At 50.2% G+C, this 21,905-nt stretch overlaps 2 protein-coding genes and 2 long non-coding RNA genes across 6 annotated transcripts in view; 3 read left to right on the forward strand and 1 right to left on the reverse strand.

The window, feature by feature from the left end:
• The first annotated feature begins 158 nt into the window (after positions 1-158).
• vps37ba (VPS37B subunit of ESCRT-I a) lies at positions 159-13,526 on the forward strand. Its single transcript, XM_060064915.1, has 4 exons — positions 159-397; positions 4,820-4,991; positions 9,959-10,041; positions 10,671-13,526. Exons 1-4 carry the CDS (start codon positions 293-295, stop codon positions 11,199-11,201), a joined length of 891 nt encoding a protein of 296 aa, XP_059920898.1. The 5' UTR covers positions 159-292; the 3' UTR covers positions 11,202-13,526.
• On the reverse strand, positions 12,549-13,829 carry LOC132467562 (uncharacterized). The gene is made up of 2 exons (XR_009528028.1): positions 12,914-13,829; positions 12,549-12,877 (listed from the first exon to the last, which is right to left on the reverse strand). It is a non-coding gene; the product is annotated as an uncharacterized LOC132467562 (long non-coding RNA).
• A 140-nt stretch (positions 13,830-13,969) lies between these two features.
• ppp3cca (protein phosphatase 3, catalytic subunit, gamma isozyme, a) overlaps positions 13,970-21,905 on the forward strand; it is a 36,173-nt gene continuing 28,237 nt past the window's right edge. For 2 of the 3 annotated variants that reach the window (XM_060064912.1, XM_060064913.1), the window contains exon 1: positions 13,970-14,821. In XM_060064912.1, the coding sequence (XP_059920895.1) occupies positions 14,755-14,821 (67 nt within the window). In that variant the 5' untranslated portion in view covers positions 13,970-14,754. The remainder of the gene's footprint in view (positions 14,822-21,905) is intronic. The other variant, XM_060064914.1, reaches the window with a different exon arrangement.
• On the forward strand, positions 16,462-21,861 carry LOC132467561 (uncharacterized). The gene is made up of 4 exons (XR_009528027.1): positions 16,462-20,294; positions 20,342-20,471; positions 20,984-21,062; positions 21,450-21,861. It is a non-coding gene; the product is annotated as an uncharacterized LOC132467561 (long non-coding RNA).

Below are 21,905 nucleotides of genomic sequence, written 5' to 3' on the forward strand. Positions count from 1 at the left end.
TCGACTCTTCATTGCAATGGACGGCAAATAACAAGAAATACTCCTGAGAAGGAATGCATTCACCTCTTATTAACTTTAACCATGGAGCGCATTCCTGTCTGTCTGTGTGCGCGCCTGTGCGTGCGTGCGCGCGCATGAGTCCATATGCGTGACGTCAGGGCCCCAAACAGCCCTCCTCCAATCCGGAGCTCGGAGGAGCTTCCGGTAGAGGAAGCTGGGTCAGCTGTCACTGTCGGGAGGACGTGAAGGGGAGCAGTCGACGGAGGAGCCAGCGCCGCGCCACGGCCTCACCATGACCACTTTCACCCCCAAACTCAGCGCCTACACGATGACCCAGCTCAACGAGCTGCTGGAGGACGACGAGAAGCTCAGCAACATAGTGCAGGAAATGGACGAGGTACGAGCTTTGTGTGTTTGCGCGCCCGTGTGTTTGTGTTTGTGTGTGTCTGTCTCACCCTTTGTTGTGTTTTCGTGACGCTCTCCAGGAGCTCCTCCGCACATTGAAACATTAGTAGGCCTACAGTAAATTTGTTAGTTATTTTGTTCTTAACTCCACGCCGTCGCTTGCAACATTGTAACGAGAAAGGGAAGAAAAAGCAAAGCCCTTATCTGAAGTTACCAGCCCTTACTTCTCAGTAGTCTGCGACATTTTGTCCCTCAGGAGTTCAGCTCCACATAAACCACATTAACTCTTGAATACATCAACTCGTGTTTTGTAGAAGCCTAGTTCTGGGAGGTTGACTGGGGAGCTTCACGGTCAGATCCCCCAGACTACTGTTGGTTTAACTTAAGCTCGTCGCTCTGCTGCCCCCCCCCCACACGCTAGGCCTTTTGTTTGGCCTCTTTTAAATGATGTGTTTTTAACTTTTAAAACGTGTCTCCTGACTACACTCTGTGTGTGGTCTGTAATACATTCCGTGTATGTGGGGCATACTGTACTTGATCGCCATGCACCTGTCTAGTAACTGCAGTCAGAACGTGAACTGATGAAAGTCGTATTTGTGTGAAATGGTTTCGACCACAACATCATGTGGATTTTCCGCCTGCACCCATCGGGTATATATGCAGTATATACAGACTCACGTGTGCAGTGCTAGGTATCGTTTCCCCTTAATCTGTACCCATGGTGGTGGGTCTCCTGTTATCAGCTCTCTGTCCTTGGTGGAAGGAGGGATTTTTTCCACCGTGCCAATAAACCAGTCACTACTTGTTCTCCATCACAGGCTGTAAAGCAATTCCTTAAAGAGACACGGGTTTTACATTGAAGCCCCGCCTAACAGTTTTGTTTTTGGATGGCTTTAGTTCTCTCTAACTTTCTGATAAAAGAGGAACATCATCACACTTCTACTTGTGGCCTTTAAAATTGGGGCTGATGCAGGCTTGTGGTTTTGGTCGCCTCGCAGCAGAAACGAGAAGTTGCCGTCTCTCCTCCCAGGGTTTTGAATCGAGCCTCAGCGGCCACTTATCATTTGTATCCTAGGACAACAATTTGCATACAGCAACACAACCAGGATGGGAGTTGCCTTAGAACAGCGACATGTGTGCGTGACTATGTTAGACTGCACATATAAGGCTGTAATTACACTGATATTCACACATTAATGCTGCAAATATTTGTATAGTTTGTTTGTGCGCGTACAGGGTGAGACCTAATGTTGTGGGTGCTTCCCCAGCCCGGTGTTGTGTGGATGCGCAACGTGCCAGACGCCCTCTATTGTCCACGGCCCCTTCTGTTTAACGAGGGCCCGTTGAGAGCTTCGCTCTGGGTCAGACTCAGCAGAGGCAGGACTTCTGGTTCACCATCATAGCAACGCAGGAGGTGTTGAGCTCTGAGTAGAGTGATTTATGTTTACAATCTTGAGTGCTTTGGTTGACTGTATCAATAACACTGTAACTAAATCACTTTTAATCGTCTTCCACCAAGCGTGAAGCCGCTGTCTTTGCTCCTCTATAAAAGGCTGCTTAAGATAACATTAATATACTAATTATTATATGCTAATTAATTATCATATGTAGACTGGACATTTTGGTAAGCAGGGGGGATTTCAGGTGTTGTTTGGGGCGTGGGAGCACCTCTCTCTGGGAGGTGTAGCGCCCGGCGATATCTCCGTCGTACCCGAACACGTTAACACACGGTGGCACAATGGCCTCTCGGCGAGACACCGGCTGAAACCAGAGAGGCCTGTGAGCGCCGGCCGGCAGGAGCGCCGATCCCGTCCTCAGATACCGACACAAGCGGCCCATTCAGAGCGGCCTGGCGTCGCTGATCACAACAAACCGGGAATATGGAGACAAACCGACCAACGCGGAGTTCTCGTTGAAGGAATGTAGGCTCCGCAGCGTCATCTCCGGGAGGCCAGGCTGCCACTTTCCGACAAGTTATGTCATGATTTATGACGGCGTGTGCTGTAAGGTGGAGTGGCAGAAGAGACGAGTTGGGAGTGGCCATTGTCTTTTTAACTACCATGTGCTTATTAGTTTCTTTCCTAGCCGGGGGTTTAGTGGGGTTGGTAGACGTGTGGAGGTCTGATCTCAGGACATTCCTTTCCACCAGCCGACCCACATTCGGCCCCATTTTTCGATGTTTTTAGACGCTTTTTGTCCCCGCTGGGATCCCACCCTGATGCCTCTTGATGTGTGGTGTCTTGCTCCAGAGCACTGTGGTGGTGGCAGGGAGGGGGATCTCTGCTGAGACCGCGTCTGGAGCATCTTTCTGCCATGTGGCGTCCCGCGCTGAACTGAATCAGTCTTTTCTCGGTTTCCGTTGTAAGCTCATGAACGCGGTGGATGTGGTTAGCACACAGGAAGCACAGGAACTAATAAAAAAAACAGCGAGCCATCTCAGGGTGCTGCTCGTTGAATCTGCTGCGAGTACTTGGGTATGTGTTGTTTCTGTGGCTGTTGGTTTAGGGAGTGAGCGTCTGGTAAACATCCCCACCCAGCAGCGGGTAAACAGTGAGGGGTGGGCTCTGTCAGAACAAGGCTGGGCAGCCAGTGCTCTCTAAAGGCCTGTCTGTTCCCAGCCCATCACATTATTGAACGGCTAACGCACTCCTCACAGACGCTAGGTTGTTCTCACCGGTGCAGTGGCGCTGTGCTCATGTTAAGGCCATCCGTTGTCAATTATTGTCCACCTCCCTTTGAAACAAGACTGCGTGTGTTTTTGGGTTCTTTGTGTCGACGAGGGCGCCACTGCTCGTGTATTAATAGAGCGGCCCTACTGTATTGTTGCCCATAACCTCCGTCGCTCAATTACACGTTCAAACCGGTTTGGTGGGATCCTGTCACATGAATTTAATGAACATCCATGTGCAATCTCTCGTCGGACTGAAGGTGTTTCTGTCAATCGTCGCAGCGCTTCATTGCCTGACTGCTGCTGTGGAGCGTGACAAGGAGACGATATTGAAGGGCAAGAGGTTGAGGCCGATTTACTGCAATGAAGTTGGCCTTATGTTTACATTTACTCGTTGGCTCACTGCTAAATGACAATACCACAATGCTGATCATCAGGTTGGGGACAGCTTGTTATTATTTATATTGTATGTTATAATAAATGACATCCCTGCATGATCTGAAATGACCAGGAGATTAGCCTCGTTCCTCCGCCGGGAAGCTCAGGGTAATGGGGGAGTAAGGTCTACAGTTCTCTGTAAAACCACGACATTAAGCTAAAGAATCATTCACCCAAATACCGTTTTGACCATTGCTTATTTTTTCCTTTCTTTTTCTGGTTTCCTCCTTCATGTACAAAACCGCTGGAGGCCATTTTGTAGCCCTTGATTTAATTTGTTTTTAAATTTGGATATTGACCAAGAACTGGCTGATTCTCAACGGCTACAGGTTCTCACTTGTTCGTTTTACTGGTGTAAGTCCCTCCCATGAGAAAACCTGGTCAAAACGATGGAGAGTGTCTCCCGATCCGGTGTCTCCACCACATTTACATTTAGATGCTTTGATCCAAAGTGCAGGTGGATTCAGAGACTGTTCACCAAGGACAGGCTGGTTCAGGCAGCCCGTGGGCCTTGGGCGGCATGTGGCTCAGGGGGCAGAGCGTATTGGCCGGTACCCGGAAGGGTGCTAGTTCGATCCCCGGCTCCTGCTAGCTTGAGTTTCGAGGTGTCCCTGAACAAGACACCTCCCCCTGACTGCTCCTGACGAGCTGGCTGTCCCCTTGCATGGTAGTCCCCGCGGTCGGTGTGTGAATGTGTGTATGAATTAGGGCTTTGACTCCAAACTTCGTCATTCGAATATAATTCGAATATCAAAAAATGAATCAATATTCAAACGAATATTAGGCAACCCTTAATATTCAAACCTGTTATGGGCCGGCCAAGAGGGAGAGACCGACGCAGTCTATTAATAATATTGTAATGCCCACGGAAGAGGCAGTGAATGAAGTATTGATTAGACAGCGATTTATTAGAAACCTAATAAACCGTTGGAACACGCAAACCATAGCGACGCGGTAAACGAACCTCGCGAAGCCCAATCCAGCTCTTACTGAAGGCATTTAATTGTCAAAATATTATTGATAAATATTAGAATATATTCGAATATTAATATTAATAAACAAACAAACTACGAATATGATTTTTGGGCAAAAGTCAAAGCCCTAGTATGGTGAATGTTGGGCTTTATTGTAAAGCGCTTTGAGTGGCCGCTGTTTAGAAAAGCCTTGTGTGAATGCAGTCCATTTACTATTTACCATGTACCTTGCGTTCTAAGGCAGAACTGTTCAGCTGTGGTCCCACTCCCCACCCCTGCCCCCTCAGCCTGCTGACGTTACCCCCCCCCCCCTCCTCCTGTGTTTGTTCCTCAGATGCAGGGTGTCCAGCAGAGCAAAGACACCACACTGGCCAGCAACCGGAACCTGGCAGAGCTGAACCTGGCCCTGCAGCCCCAGCTGGAGCAGAGGAAGGAGAAGCTGTCCGCTCACTACAGCTCCCTGCAGGAGAGCTTCGAGACCTACCAGTTCCGCAAGTCCACCCTAGGTAGGCCAACGCTCGACTAAAGTGGGGCGGCTGCTGTTGGAAAACAGTAATCTTCATCATGGTGAACATCTGAACCTGTGTTGCCACTCTGACACTCATACTTATACTCATATTTACAATTATAAACATTACTCCCTATTTTACTACAACTCCAATTGTTCATAAAAAAAACGTTTTGTGAATAGTTTTATTTGTTTTGACTGACTCACTATGTTTGGGACAGGCTTGGTGGCGAAATGCCTTTTTTAACCAGAGGCTGGGGGAGAGTGTGAGAGGGTGTTGCATAGCAGGAAACCAGAGCTCCAATTTGTTTGACCTAAAAACAATCAGAAGGGCCAAGTGTGTGTTCTACGACTAACAAACAAACCCAAGAGAACATGTACACAAATTGTTAGATTGCTTGCACACGCTAACAGAGGCGGAACCTTGAGAAGAGTCTGAAGGCAGCCTCCATCGGTCTTTGGTTCGCTGTCCATCTTTAGAAGACTAAACTCGACCCAAGTGGCAGATCACTAAACCTTCAAGACAAAACAAAACTGTGCCCTTTGTCCAACCAAAACCCTTGTTTGACACATGCTGTGTTGTGTGTTTGACTGGGAAGTTTCCACCTACTAATCATGACTAGTGAAACATTGCTCAACGTTATCTCGCACTCATGCGTCGGCCTCTTTCTCCTATTGTTTGTTCTGTCATGCAGACCGGTTCTCCCACTTTCTGGGTTCCCTGTTCAACTGATCGCCCAGCCGTTGATGACTAACTGTGTGTGTTTGTGTGTGTCTATAATATATGTGTGTGTGTGTCTATAATGAGTGTGTGTGTGTGTCCTTAATTACATAATGGTTGCTCAGCCTCTCAGTTAAAATGTAACTAACAGCGAATGCTGTATGAGTCTTCCTACTGTTCTACTGATTGAGAAGAAAGTTCCCCTTTGCTTTCTTCTTGTGGCATCAATCTAAGTTTAGGGTCTCTCTGAAGTCGCCGTTTCTTTCTCTCTCGCTCATCTCGTATTTGACTCTCAATCTACTATAAACTTTTTGAATTCCTTAATGTTGGCTTCAAAGTTGTTTTTTTAGTTGATCCCAACTTTTTAGATGTAGTTAGCCCTTCATAAAGCACTTTAACATCACAATGAAAGATGATTTTGCTTTTATGGGCACTTCCCAAGAACAGGCTATGTAACTATATGAAAGTATATCATCCAGGTGTCTAATATTAAAACAGCCAGCCAAACCAACCTCTTGTTCCGTGCGTGTGAGGTATTTATTACCGAACTTTACAGAAAATAGGTCAATAGCTCAGCGTACCGTACAGAAGCCGTTTTATGTTTCCAGTTTAGAACGTGAGAACAAACCTGTAACCAAAATGACTTATGGGTATCTGTTATTGTTGGCTTGTGTCTCTCTGGTGTGACCATATTGTTCCTGGACTTGTCAACCCACTTTTTTTGTGATCATGTCTTTATCTTTATGGCTATTTTTATTTGAATAATAACTTTATTTAACCAGGTGAATCGTTAACGTGGCTCGCTCTGTGCATTGTTATGCAGAATGACAGCAGGTATGCTAGCTCGTGAACTATTAACAGAGAAAGGGAGAGAGGGAGAGAGGGAGGCAGGGAGAGACGAGGCTTAGTGGAGGGTAGATGTTGGACTTGGAGAAGGACCGCGGAGAAGCACACTGCACCCCGCCATCCATGTTTTAATTGTAGCTATTAATGCCCTCTTCTGGGGTCGCACTGTCTGTCTTCAGGGAGCTGGTGGTGGAGTTGCTCCGTGCTATTTTTAACATGCAGTTTGTTTTTAAAGGCAGCATAGACCAGATAGGACTTTATCTGCAAAGAGATTGAAGTCTGGTGACTACTTGTGCAGACATTTTCTGAATATACATAGAATCAATAAATAAATATACAAATAATATAACTAGCAGACAATGTGGAGTGGAGCCTGGTAAATAATCGTTGGTGTTTGTGTATTTGTCCGGCTGAATACAAGTACAATGTCACACCCCTTGCTGTGTGCCGGGACACCTTGCTTACATATTTACCCACACGAGGCCGACGTGTTGCAAAGAGCCATACAATAATTAGGGGTGTGAGCGTGTTACGACGTGTTACTTCACACACACGCATCCTGCCAGTGTTTGTGGTCTTCTTTTGATTGGAGCGATGGCTTTTGTCAAATGTAGGTTACCCCCCCCCCCCCCTCCCTCCCTCCTCCATGCCTCTATCTGCTGCCTAGTTATAGAGAGGCTGTGAGCGGGGACATGCGTACTTGGAGCAGGGTGGCCTTCTGACGGGCTGACCGCCTGGGCCCGCCACGTAGGGCTGCTCCATTATGGAGAAAAAAAATCACCATTATTTTGGTCAATAGTTTCAAAAGTTTGAACCAATCGCTAACATTTGGCCGGGAATCACGTTGCGCTCAGGCTGTAAACAAACCAATCACCGTGCGTGAAGATGTCCGTCAACGAGAGCTGACTTTAACGTCATTGATCTCAGCCACTCCCTCTGTTCGCTGATTGGACGCAGAAAATTGAGGTGTGTGTGTGTGTGTGTGTGTGTGTGTGTGTGTGTGTGTGTGTGTGTGTGTGTGTGTGTGTGTGTGTGTGTGTGTGTGTGTGTGTGTGTGTGTGTGTGTGTGTGTGTGTGTGTGTGTGTGTGCGTGCCACTGCCTGTGACTCCGCACAGGCGTTGAATAAAGAGCAGTGGACTTCAGAGCCGCCATCTCCCCTCCCTTCCTCAAGTTTCCCTCACTGTGTGTGTGGGACTTTGAACAGCGCAGATCCGCCCATCGTTACCACGGTGACCATGAGGCAGTTGAATTGCTCCACCATTTCAGACTGATTATAATTTTTTTTAATTGTTAGCATTTTGTGTTGCATTGTTTATTCTCTACTTGTGAACAAAGAAACGCATCCACGGTAGGCGGTTATTCGAAGGAACATCCTCGTTTTGCAATCATAGATGAATTTGAAGATCTGATCATTGCCGACCTAATCGAATCCAACCTGTTCCTCTACATGACTAATGAACGAAGCCCTTATCTGCTATTGTATAAATAGCCCACCTGTCACCAGGAAACCCGCATATCAGTAAAAGTTATTCTACGTGCGGGGCTTTCCAGCAGAGTGTCTCTATCAGCCCGGCCAGACCCATCTGTGAGGCCTGATCCGGGCGGCCCTGACGTCACCGCGCAGAGGACGGCTCGTAGATGAAGCCCCTCTTTTATCTGACCGCACTACAGACCACTAGCTCCCTGGCTACAGGGCTACCTGCTCCTTCTCGACTCTGGCTGCGTCTCCTACGTTCACATCGAGGGCATTTAGCAGACGCTTTTATCCAAAGTGACTTACAGTAAGCACATTTGGCCGAAGGAAGAGAAAGAACATATCGCTGTCGGTACAGTAAGGATGTTCATGGTACCATGTGCAGTCACGAAGAATCGCTAGGTTTACCCATTCCCCGTATACAACGAAGATAGCTAGGGTAAGATAAGATGTTACACAACGCTAAGAACTATTTTTAAGTGCAAGGACATACAACATACAATAAACGCGTCCATTAAGCAACAGGACCCAACATACAATAAGTGTGTGGGGGGGAAAGGGGGGAGGCTATGCAGAGTCTAGGTGAACTAGTCTCCTCCAATGTCTCCCTGTTTTCTCCCTCTGCCTTCTGTGTGACCCTCCTGTCGGCTTTTTACTTTCAGCCTTCCTCTAACCAGACAGGTTTTTAGTAACGGAGGCAGAAACTGTCTGATCTTCCGAATAACAGGACAAGGTTACACAATCAAAGTCTGGCCGCATAAATACTGGCTCAGTGGAGACTTTCTCAGGGGTTATTATTGATTATCTCCACTAGGAGATGGCTCTTCATTGATCTCTTGATGGGGGCCGGTATGGGGCTGCAGAAGGAAGGACTGAGTGGATTAAATGTGCATCCTTCCAAATGCCCTGAATCTGTGTCTATCCTCATTTGAACTAATTGGTTTCTGTAAATAATTTGCACTATTTGTTTGGTTTCTCAAACAATGGGACGTAGACTCTAGAGTTTATGGGTTCTGGATCTGCTATAACTTGGGTGAATCCCCACGGTGATGTGTGAATCCAGCCAATAGAGGCGTCTGCATACCTCTCCAGTAGCCCTTTTATCTCTGCTGAATCCCAAATGCAGCTCTGGTTGGTTTATCAATACAAGCTAAACCCTCAAGGCCCTTTCCAGGGAGAGTCCTCGCTTGGTTCATTCCACACGGCAAACGCGGCTCAGCGAACAGACTTCCTTTGTGCCTGCTGCTCAAAGCTACTGCACACTTTGGATAGACACCCTGCATCAGGATGGAGGACAAGTGAGGCTTCAACAAGTGTTCAGCAACAGGCTCAGCTTTCTTTCAGTCGCACGCCATGACTCAACATTCAGAAAAGCAGAACTGTCATGCCACACCTCCCAATGTTTGTATTAGTATGTTGAAATGACCGCATTACTTTTGTCTTTTGTCTTACAGAGAAAAGTTCTTATACCATTGTTTTCCTTCCCGATTCCTTAACTTAAGTATTGGCCGATACTAAGTATATACCGATATAGCATCTAGCATTGTAACTAAGAATAGGGTTAGGGTTAGGACTTGTTCATATTGAAGGGGTCTCTTACGATGACAGACATGTATAGAAGTTAAGCGTTGATGCGTGAAGGTTTTTAGGACTTGGTTACTCGAACGCATGTTAGGTCGGAGATGTTTATTATTCCGACTTTCCAACTCGGATTGTTAACAAACGCAGCAGAACACCGTAGTGTTTGCTATGTTCTCTGTCTGTGTAGTAAATGAGTCACGTGGTGGTATCGGATTGGCGCATAGACTTGCGTACTCTCCAATACCCGCTACATTTTAGGCAGTATCTCAGAAATTTCCGATGCTGGTATCGGTATCTCAAGCACTACGTTGACATGGCTGCTCTCCTCCTTGTCCTCCTCAGACCACAGCTCTGGAAACACGTCCCTGGACACCCTGCTGGCGCTGCTGCAGGCCGAGGGAGCTAAGATCGAGGAAGAGACAGAGGTAAGCAGGCCCTCCTGGAGCACGCCCTCCAGCCTGGAGCCCGGCCTCCAGCCTGGAGCCTGGAGTCTGGCCTCCAGCCTGGAGCACGCCAACCAGCCTGGAGCCTGGCCTCCAGCCTGGAGCAAACCCTCCAGCCTGGAGCCCGGCCTCCAGGCTGGCCCGTGGTCTCTCAGCGGCTCATCTAGTACCGCCATCACTAAAACGCTAATCTCGGCGGCAAAGATTGCACACCATTCCCGCCATGGTGGTTCCATGGCAACCGAGGACTCATTATTCCTGTGTTAATGAGTCTTCTTGTTCATCACAACAGCATGACCTCTCCATCTCTGTCTCCTTCCATCCCCCCTCCCTCCCTCCCTCCCTCCCTCGCTCCCTCCCTCCCTCCCTCCCGTGTTTCTCATTCTCTCTGTCTACCTCTTTCTCTCTCCATGTTTCTTCTGACTTTCTGTCCTGCGCTCTCACTCGCTCTCTCCCGGTCTCTCCTGCTCTCTCCATCCAATCGTCTCGGTCTCTCCCTCCCTCTCTCGAATGTTCCTCCTTCTGACCCTCTCACTCCTCCCCTCTCCTCCTCCTCTCCTTCTAACCCTCTCCTTCTCACCCTCTCCTCCTGTCGTCTCGTGTTTCGGCAGAACATGGCGGACTCCTTCCTGGACGGCGACGTGACCCTGGACACCTTCATCGACGCCTACCAGAGCAACAGGAAGCTGGCCCACCTGCGGCGCGTCAAGATCGAGAAGCTGCAGGAGATGGTGCTCACCGGCCAGCGGCTGCCCCAGGCGCCGGCCGCCAGCTCGGCCCTGTCGTCGGGGGCCCTGCCCATGGCCCTCCAGCACGAGGCCTCCGCCAGCACCCGCTCCCCCATGGCCCAGCCCCGGAGGAAACCCCCCCAGCCCCCGCAGCAGCAGCCGCTCCCCAGCCCCGGGCCGGCTCCGCCCACGACCGCCGCCCCGCCCGCCCAGCCCTCCGTCTTCTACACCGCCGCCTCGCCCTACCCCCCCATCCCGCCCCGCTCCGGCCAGCAGTTCCCCAACATCCCCGCCGGCTACCCCAGCCACTACCTGTCCCAGTACCCGGCCCAGTACCCGGCCCAGTATGCGCCCGCCCTGCCCCAGCGGCCCCAGGGCCGCCTGGCCCACCAGCCTGGCTTCATCATGCAGTAAGGGCCCCGCGGGGGAGGGCGGGGGGGGCCTGGGGTCAGCCAGGCGGACCCCTCCCCCTGGACTCCTCTGGGATTATTAGTTTCTTGTGTTGCTCCGTGCCTCCTCGCACGAACCCCGCGGCACACGGACGCCGAGAAGACGAGCACACGGGGCGGGACGCCGTGCCGCCGCGGCGCCTCTAAAATAATCTGTTCATTTTTCGCTGTGGATTCTTTTTGTCTGTGCACTCCTGTCCCGGACACTCCCGCCACGTCGCGGGCGGAAAACTACAACTCCCAGCGAAGAGAAGCCCCCCCCCCCCCCCCCCAACACTCCAGAGCCATCTCCTCCTCAGCATCTTTTTGACCTCCTACGGTGGCCTCGGGCCCGGCCGCCCCGCGAGGTCACTGGTTTATCTCCGGCGTCTCCTTTCGTATCCGGGGGGACACGGGGCGCTGAGCGGAGGCCTGACGATGTTGTCATTATGCAGCGGCCGTAGAGCGCCGCGCTAGTTGACCGGTGATTCACATGCAAGCAGAGAGACCTGACACACTGTGTGACTTCCAGGTTCTCGTTCATTCCCACGGATACACTCGGAAAAATACCAATCCATCGGGTACATAGGAATATTTATCGCATTTAAACGCTATTATAATGTGTGTACTAATGGTGTTTTGTTAATCACTGGTATAGACTGAATATCATTGTTTAGGTGCAGCGCCTTCTTCAAAGTACAGGCAGGGCGGTATGTTAAGGGGAACGCATTTCACCGTGGATGGAGCAGGGGGCCTTACGGCGGTATGAGGATCTCATGTCGAGTTTATTTGAACCAGAAAATCCCTGAATGAAGGATTTGGGTGTAGCCATAGAGAGCATCTCCCCCAGTGTGTGTGGTGCAACACCTGAGCTGACGGGGTGTTCACAACCTCCGTCTGCGAAGTGTGAAGTTTTGCCAACGTTAGTAAGACCACCTGAATTCGGAACTTGTCGGCAGAGCGCAGGCTTATGTCCGTGGCCGAATATGCATTTTTTTTTTGATCTTCAGAAGTGGTGGTTATTCTGTGGCATGTCTGTCCACAAGGAGACCATCCGCAGGGGGCTTCATAACTGCTGTTCTAAACACAACCAGATCAATTGAGTTCAATAACACTCCATGTGACACACAAGCACACACACACTGTTCAAGAACCAAGAGTGCCTACTTGAACTGATGTTGTTGATTATAATCTCGAGGAGAACCGGCATTTATAGCTGAAAACACTCCTTGGTTCTCCCATATGCTGGTCTCTGACCTCAGGACCCAACCCTCTGACCCGATGTCATCTGGCACTGCAAGCAGAAGTGCTCTTAGACCTAGCCCCCCCCCCCCCCCCCCCCCCACCCAACCCAACCCAACCCAACACCAGAGAACAGTACCTGCCATGGCACTGTCTCCTATGCACCCTCTGTCTCTCTCTTGCTCTGTCTCTCTCTATCTCTTTGTCTCTCCCTCTGTCACTATCACTGTCTCACTCTCTGTTCCCCGCTCTATCCATCACTCTCTCTCACTCTGTCCCTATCAATCACTCCATCTGTCAATCACTGTCCCTATCTATCACTTTTTCTCTCTATCCCTCTCGGTCTGTCTGTCTTTCTGTTTCTCTCTTTCGTGCCATCTCACCGTCTCCCTCTCCGTCTTTATCACCTGCTCGCTTTCCCTCCCTCCCTCCATATAATTCCCTCCACCTCTCCACGTCTCTCCCTCTCTCTCTCTCTCTCTCCCTCTCTCTCCCTCTCTCTCTCTCGCTGTCAGAGTATCGGAGTTGATTCCCGCTGACGCAGCGCGTGCCGGAGCAACATGGCGGCCGGCTGCGTATCCAGCGACGGTCACGGTACGCTAACCTCCTCTCTGCTTCGTACGGAGACTGTGTGTAGCGGGCACCTTGGTGCATCGTCTTCAGAGTCGGGAGAATACGGAGATGAAGATATTCTGTAGTGTGGCTGGGAGTGTGTCATATCGACCAGGACTGGAACAGGAATACTTTGAGTTGTCGCTTGCGAGCGTTTGCAGAAATGATAGATGCTACGGTAAAAATGTTTCATGGAACCAGCATTTCTAACAACTAACATTAATAATTGTTGTGTGCATGGCCTTTGCTGTTTTAATTGTGAAGATCCCTCTTTGAGTAGTTATTGTTTATTTTTATTTGTGTTTGTTGAGGTGTTTGTATCTTCAGTTGGAAGCGATCGTCTTGTATCCATAGTTTTTATTATTATGTGGTTGGTGAACCTGTCATTCTGTTTATGTAGGTATTTACTTTCAAGGATATTTTCAAATTCAATAAATCAAGTTTTTTGTATACATTATTTCAACCTTTTAATGTTCTCTGGGAATGCACAAACATACACCCATTATCTCACAAAAGCCACAAATCGCTTAATTTGCAGATCGCTTAAAAGTTAAGGTTAATCGTCTGCCTGGTGAAGCAGTGGTTAGAGATGGAACCAGCTCCACCTAGCGTCCACCTAGAGTTACTGCAACCTGTTAAAAACCTGTCAAAATAACACTGACATATTTCACGTGTGTGTTTATTATGTTCCCCCATTATCAACCATAACTAATAACCAGTCTGTATTAGCAATCATCGATCCGGTAAACCCATTACGCCCCCCCCCTCCCAATCGGTGTCACGTTTCCATGGCTACGTCACAGCGGAGCCTCCATGCAGTGTTGCCAGATAGGGACAGATTTCCCGCACGATCTGGCAACTGGTTGCCAAATCTGGCAACACTGCCTCCATGTTGTAGGAAACCCCGGCTGCGCGTGCGCGGTCAGATTAGCCCGTTAATCCCGGGGGCTCGCGGCGAGGAGGAAGACCAGCGGCAGCATCATCCTGATCATCATCATCGTCACCACGCCAGCCCTCCATCGTCGGGCTCACATGAGGAGGAAGGGCGGCAGTGAGGCGGTCGTAGTTCATCACAGCTCTCTGTTTTTAACCACTGGTCTGTGGTGTTAGCATGCTAGGCTAACATAGCCACCGGGCTAACTAGCTGAAACGGAGAAATCCGATTAGCGGCGGCTAACGGGCTGTAATACCCCGGGGCGACGAGCTACACTTTGGACCTTTTTGTATACGTCTCCTTTTATTTGATTTGTATGCCTTGGTTTCTGGTGTCACGTTGTCGTGGGCCGAGAAGCTAACGGGCTGTCAGTGTCTCCGTAGCATAGCACCCGTCTGTCAGGCTGCTGCTGAGGGTCGGGAGGGCGAATTGTCGGAGCTGTAGTCTCCCCAGAGATCCCAGAGACCTCCGAGACCTCCTCAGGGATCAGTCTCCTCACCAACACCCCCCCGTCGGCCCGCCGTCAGAACGGAGCCCCCCTTCCCCCGGTCCCGTCTCCCCGCAGACTAGACCCCCGCCCCCCACGTTCTGGATCTGTTTTGAGACTAGAACCCCACGTTCTGGATCCGTCTTGAGACTGAACCCCACGTCCTGGATCCGTTTTGAGACAAGATCCCCACGTTCTGGATCCGTCTTGAAACTAGAGACCCCCACCTTCTGGACTAGGAACCATTGCCCGCAGCGAGGCGTCATGTCGGGGAAAGATAAGGACAAGGATAAACCTGAGAAGCAGTCCACCACGGAGCGGCTCGTCAAAGGTGGGTGCATGGGAGGGGTGGCGTGGAGCCATCGTCCGAGGGAGTGTTCATGCACATGAATTACGAGTTTTGTGGAGACCACCTGTGGCTCATACGTTTGATGCCCGTCCTTTTTAGACATGGGTTTCGAACAATGTGTTCTGTGTTTGACTGGGCGTCTTTGACGTGCGTTTTAATTGCGTGGTCAAACCCTGAAGGGAGATGATGAGGGGGTTATGAGTGTTCCTCAATCTGGGGGCGTCCAGTTAATACAGATTATTGAATACTGTGCATTGAGTCCTGAAGCCCATCCAGTTACATGTGCGGCAGTTTCAACATCTGTAAGGAAATACAAAACACAAATGTGTTGCATAATGGATTCTAGGTATTCCAAATGTCTCGCTTTGTTCCCGATATTCGGGATCGTAGTCAAGTTGAAAGACCTTTTCCTTAAATCCCTTTCCTGTTAATAATAATAATAAGCAGTTTCAACATTTGGCCAAAGCCAAATGTGTGCGGATCTTCTCTGTGTCCCCCAACAACGCTGCCGATAGGCCAGCAGCGGTTGTAGTAATTAGCCGGGCAGGGAGATTCCCGCACACACGGGGGTTTGTTATGGCCCAGCGGGACGTGTTGTCAGGGCGGGCCGCCCCCGGCCGAGCCAAGAACCCCGGGGAGCGGCGTCACCTCGGGCCAACCCCCGCCCGGAGCCCCGTCTCTCTGGAAGGGCAGGGTATTACTGCGAGCGCACCGGGCCAGTCCGAGCCAGAGGGAGGGTGGAGAAAGAAAGGACTAAAGAGAGGGAGACCAATGCCAGGGGATAGGAATGCTAAAGTGTGGGCCAGTTGGGAGCTTGGTGTGAGTTAATTGTGGAAAGAATCAACCCGGTGACGTCACACACGAGGAGTTGAGAGCGAGGTGGTGTTGGTGGCGGTAAAGAGGAGGTGGGTGGCAGTCACTGGGATGCAGGAGTAGATATCCCAGTATCACTGGGTGGGTAGATAAGCAGCCAGCTCCGATGAACTAAAACAACAAATAGCAGAGCGACAGCCAGATCAAATCCCCAGGCGGTGAGTGTTTTTAGGGTGCCATCATCGGTTCATACCCAGCCTGTCATGCTTGCCCCCGCGGTGTATGTCGCCGGTTGATGTGAATTGAACTTGAACGCCTCCGTGTGTGTGTGTACACACACACACACACGTCCTGGCCCGACGGAGCTCCAGAAATAAACAGACTGAACCCGGTGGGGAACGTCTACTGCAGCCCCGCACGAAACGGAGACGACCAATCAGGCCCGGTCTGCCCCATTAGGCCGGGGGGAGGGGGGGGGGGGGGGGGGGGGAGGCAGGGTCGCCAGCATCACCCGGTGTATAATGAGGACACTGTGAAGTGGACCTCGTGGTTGATCTGGCGTCAGCCCGCTTCATTCAGCGCCAACCAGCTCCATCTTTGTATCAATCCCCTCCATTGTGTGGGTTTGGACACAATAGGAAATGATTCTAGACGCTCGCTCATATCATTATCTGAAACATTAGCATCCGCCCGCCACAGAGCGCCGAGCGTGGACGCGCTTTTGTTTCTTTCGTCGTGTTTGTTGTGGCGGCCAGGCCCATGTTGTTGGTGAGGGGATATCACGGCCTCCCCCCCCCCCCCCCCAGAGACAGTTTCATCAGAGTGGTTTTACATAACCAGTGTCACCTCCACCGCAGCCATCGCTGACGGAGTCTCGATGTCTGTCGGTGTGCAGAGAGACCGTGCCAGGCAACTGTCGCATGTTGTGTTTTATGCTGTCTTTTAACACAACTCTAAATCAGGTCCATTCCCTGAGTGGATAGAGTGTTTAGCCTGTGCGTGTGTGTGTGGTGTGTGTGTGTGTGTGTAAGCCCATACGAACTCCCTTGGGCATTATCGGCAGGTAAATTCAGGTGCAATTGGTTAGCTTGTTTTTATGTTCTACCAATATGGGTCGGACTGTAAGCACGACGAGTCCGGCGTCTGCAAAGCGGTATCCACGGACGCTGAAGCCATGAGAGGATGTCTTCTCCCAGGTTCTCCCCATCTCTCCTCCATCAGCGGCAGGCCAAGGCAGACCTAAGGCCAGGCTAGGTTTTTACATAAATAGTGTGTGAAGATGAAAGCTGAAGCTAACAGAGGCTTTGTCTAATCTGTTCTTAAGGCCAGTACCTCAGCTTACAGTCAGCTTGGAGACCGCGTCTCATAGGTCTGGGAGCACTTACCGTTTATTTATACCCCCCTCCTGCAAGCATGACAGCTTGTTCTGATCATAAAGTGGCCGGCTCGGAGCCGGGCTCCCTCTCCATCCCCGTGACAATCCAACCAGCTGCAGGTTGTGTTGTAACGAACCCACCAGCATCGCCACCAAACGCACTCCTACGCTGTGTGTGTGTGTGTGTGTGTGTGTGTGTGTGTGTGTGTGTGTGTGTGTGTGTGTGTGTGTGTGTGGTGTGTGTGTGTGTGTGTGTGTGTGTGTGTGTGTGTGTGTGTGTGTGGGGGTGTGGGGGTGTGGGGGTGTGTGTGTGTGGGGGTGTGTGTGTGTGTGGGGGTGTGTGTGTGTGGGGGTGTGTGTGTGGGGGTGTGTGCGCTCACTTCTCACGGCCGGTTTTTGATTTGAACAGAGCTGAGGGGTATCAAATCTAGGTCCGTCCTTCAAGCACCGTGTGATTCGAACCAGAGTGGTGTGTGTGTGCATTGCTGCCGTCTTGACAGTACACACACTCATATACAGTCAGGAATATTGGGTTCAGATAAATATGTCTGAAGGATAAAGGTTTCACCACCCATCTGCACTGACTGTTTCAGTGCGAGTATGAAAGGCCTTTTGATATTGGCTGCCAGTCGTTGAAATCAATCCTATTTATTACTTTTTTATGCGCTAGATTAAGACCTGCATGACTTCGATCACCACCTTCAACAATGAAACCGTCACAGAGGGTGAGCCAGGAAGGACGATTTATTATTCTATATCGTCTTGGCCAATAGAAGCGTTCTGCGCTTATCAATATTTATTCAAACTTATACAAATCATTCTATGTAGCCTTGCAATCGAGAAGGGTCAAGGGGGGCCAAACAACAAAAACGGGGGCCCCAGAACCTCAACCTATTGTGGTTTTTGCTGACATAATTTGTTCAGAAATGCTCTTCTCTGCCCTGAGTTCTGGTTAGTTGTGACGGCGTAGAGACTGGGCGACAGCCGCTGTCCACAGTCAGACTAGACGCCCGTCTAGTCTGACAGAGCTGCTCCCTAATGCCGTGCGTCTGATTTCTCTGGATAAGTCGATTTAGATGGCAGCGTCTGCTGAATGGCTCAACAGGAAAATAGTTTGTTTCCTCTCCAGCCGCGAGCCCAAGCCTTCCGCGAGCGAATGCACGCCTCCACACAACGCTGGGTAAACCGAACGCAGAGGTGCCGCGGCTTTTTATCTCTGCTCCGCGCGCTCGCAAGGCTACCGCTCTGACGGCTGAGACAAAGCACTGGAAGGCTAGCGTGTAAGGCTACTCTGCAATCAGACATCTTGTTGCTGATTGGCAACACACCTACACTAAAGCTCATTAGCGCCTGGTTCTCACACACTGTACGCTCCTCATTTGGCCTGTGTGGGTTGCACCGCTTCCCCGGGAGCGCGACTCTCCTCCTCTGCTCTTGTTCGGCTCTTGAAGTGTTGCTTATCAGACAAGTGGCCCTGATCTCTGCTTGAGATGCAGCCTTTTTAAATGGCATTTTCAGGGCACAGGTTAGCCTAGATTTGCTAGCAATCGAAAGCCCCGCGAGTAGATGTCAGTCACGGGAGCGGCTTCAAACGAGAACGGGGACTGGCGTTCTCTCGGGGCGGCTCTGTGCTGGTTTACGACGCCACCGTGTCTGAGTGGGAGAGCTGTATTTTTACCACCGCGCAGCGTTTGATGCGTGCAGCGCCGTGGCCTAATAAACACACATCTCCCGTCACTGCGATGCGGTAATGTGGTGTCTTGCTAATCGGTTGTGAGGGGGAGCTCGCGACGCATCGTGCCTGTTTCTGACTGAGCCGTCGAAGAAAGCCTGTCCTTTTAAGAGAAGGACCTGGTCCCCCTCCTCGGTGATCTGTGAGAGGTATCGATGCAGATGTGTTCTGTACTGCGTCGTAACACTTCCTGCAGGGAATCACAGACGCTGCCTCTGTCGTCGTCCTCCTTGCTCGCGGTTCGTGTCGGGGGGGCCCCCTCCTGCGACGGACTGATCTCTGTCGTCCCGTCTGGGCGCCTCTCAGATGGGTCGACACTCGACACCGCCGTCTATTTTTAAACCGACGGATGATAATTGTTTATGCTTGCTTTAATTTATTCCGACATTAGTGAAACCAGGTCCTTCAGGGGGTGCGCGTGTGTTTGAATCCATAGTGATGGAGCTTCTGAAATGGAGACGGCGTCGCCGCACTTGAGCGCCGTTCGATTCGGGACACACACGCGCAGCTGTGGAACCGGTTCTCCGTGTCTCGGCACAATCGCACCCGCCGGGTTCACGCGGGGCGACCAGACTGGGGTGTGTTTATTTAAACCAGCCGTGGCGTGCCCGTGCGAAACAGGCCTGTCCTAAACGGGGCCGCCAGCCTGGCCTCCCTTGTTGTTGCTTGCAGCTTTCTGAGGAACTCCTCTATCCAAACAACCTCCCCCCTTCACACGACCCCTCCCTGGTCCTCAGCAACGCACCACCGAGTGTGGAGCCCTTCGATGAACGCTTGTCCAGGGAATCGAATGCTTACATACTTTCAAATGTGCCCAGCCTCCTCCATCATGGGGAGATGATACAAAGGCAGGATGCCATCCCTTTTTCAGACCAAGGATGGACTGAGTTCATCGCTAGAGGCTCACTGACTCATTTAAGGTCAAGTTCTGGTAGTTAAACTTAGTTTTCCTGTTAGTGTTCTTGATCTTGTCTACGTGTTATCATCACTCTGGTCTGTCATCTTTTTATCTCTTAACCTTTAATTAATTATTAGTTTTTTTTAGGCAGTACGTGGATTTTCCACCATTCCCTTCAGGAAACTAAAACGGAAACTAAATTGGTTTACTATAAGAAGAGCTGCTGTTTCATCCTTCATTTGAATTCTGCTCGGTTAATCTCTGTCCTTTAATGTCACGCTGTGGGTGGGCTCATTTGAGGCTAGTAAATTTGATCAGCTGGCAAATCACTTTCATCAATTTCAATTTCACAGTTTTTAAGATGGATTGACAAAGGTCATCAATTTGTTAGGAATTGATGAAACACCAATCATTTTTAAGTACGTAGAGGAAAGTAGGTAGTACTGTATTACCGTTGTGCAAAAATAAAATGATATTGGTTTGGTTTGTGAGCATGCAGGCTGAGTTGACCATGTCTGTCCGACCATAATGCCATCAGAGCTGAGCTGAAGACACCTCTACTATTACCGTGCGTGGGGTGCATTTGAGGAGTGTATAATGGGAGTGTGGTTAGAGGCGTGGGTTTGAGGAGGGAGTTGTGTTGGGCGAGTGAGGTGCCGGATGTAGCAACAGGTTTAAATAGAGGGGTGTGTTGTGGCTTGTAGGAGTGCACATCGGGTACTGAAGTCTGTTGGGATAACGTTTGAGGAGTGAGTTGTGTGTTGGGCATGCCGTTAGAGGGGTGAGGTGTGGTGTAAACAGTTTGAGGAGTGAGGTGTGTGTTGGGCGTGCAGTGAGAGGAGTGAGGTGGAGTGCACACACACAGTTTGAGGAGTGAGGTGTGTGTTGGGCGTGCAGTGAGAGGAGTGAGGTGGAGTGCACACACACAGTTTGAGGAGTGAGGTGTGTGTTGGGCGTGCAGTGAGAGGAGTGAGGTGGAGTGCACACACACAGTTTGAGGAGTGAGGTGTGTGTTGGGCGTGCAGTGAGAGGAGTGAGGTGGAGTGCACACACACAGTTTGAGGAGTGAGGTGTGTGTTGGGCGTGCAGTGAGAGGAGTGAGGTGGAGTGCACACACACAGTTTGAGGAGTGAGGTGTGTGTTGGGCGTGCAGTGAGAGGAGTGAGGTGGAGTGCACACACACAGTTTGAGGAGTGAGGTGTGTGTTGGGCGTGCAGTGAGAGGAGTGAGGTGGAGTGCACACACACAGTTTGAGGAGTGAGGTGTGTGTTGGGCGTGCAGTGAGAGGAGTGAGGTGGAGTGCACACACACAGTTTGAGGAGTGAGGTGTGTGTTGGGCGTGCAGTGAGAGGAGTGAGTTGTGTGTTGGGCGTGCCATTAGAGGAGTGAGGTGGAGTGCAGTGAGGTGTGTGTTATAGTAGGGCTGGGCGATTAATCGAATTTTGATCGCGATTACGATTTTAGCGTCAAACGATCAGAAAATTAACATAATCGAGTTATCCGATTTTTTGTTAATTATTATTTTTTTATTATTTTTTAATGATTTATAGAAAGGTCAGAACAGCTGGACACATATCTGTATATCATTTTAGATTGGAACATTTTCTTTTTGACCATTTTGTGTATTTTTTTAAGGCGTGATTTCAAAGTTCTCAGTTACAACGTTTTTTTTGGGAGAGACATGGTGAATAAATACAACACGTTTTCAGACTCAAAGATAATCGTTTGAATAATCGTGATTTCAATATTGACCAAAATAATCGTGATTATGATTTTTCCCATAATCGAGCAGCCCTATGTTATAGTGATGTTTGATGTGTCCGTTGTGCACGGATGCATCCAGTGAGATGCAGCTGTTATATACTTCTGCAACAGTATTGCCATTCTGTAGAAAGCGAACATCATAGAAGTTTTGACGGTGGCCCTCCAGAGATTGGGTTAGGCAAAGTCCCACGAGAACCAATAATGGACGGGAAAATGAACTCCCATAACTAGCTGTTTGATCATAAGCATGTGCACGTGATCTCCCGTTCATGGAACTGCATTCCGGGGTTCATCCCGTTGCACGTGAAGCGCGCTGCTGGCAGACCGCCATACAATCACGCCTACCGCTCAGCAGGCCAGGAAACGTGGACGGGACAGGATCCAAATGAAAGAGTCGTGAACAGTAATGTAGTTATTCTAATGGGCTACGTTGACCTCCCTCTGTCCTCTCTCTTCTCCCCCCTCTCTCTCTCTCTCCTCTCTC

Source organism: Gadus macrocephalus, chromosome 11, assembly GCF_031168955.1.
Source record: "Gadus macrocephalus chromosome 11, ASM3116895v1".
In the NCBI taxonomy this organism is placed as follows: domain Eukaryota; kingdom Metazoa; phylum Chordata; class Actinopteri; order Gadiformes; family Gadidae; genus Gadus; species Gadus macrocephalus.

What these genes read in the sequence shown, in the direction of transcription:
- vps37ba (XM_060064915.1), top strand. Translation starts at nt 293, where the DNA reads ATGACCACTTTCACCCCCAAACTCAGCGCCTACACGATGACCCAGCTC. An exon ending in TAGTGCAGGAAATGGACGAG is followed by an intron (nt 398 to 4,819) that starts GTACGAGCTTTG and finishes TTTGTTCCTCAG; the next exon opens with ATGCAGGGTGTCCAGCAGAG. An exon ending in GTTCCGCAAGTCCACCCTAG is followed by an intron (nt 4,992 to 9,958) that starts GTAGGCCAACGC and finishes TGTCCTCCTCAG; the next exon opens with ACCACAGCTCTGGAAACACG.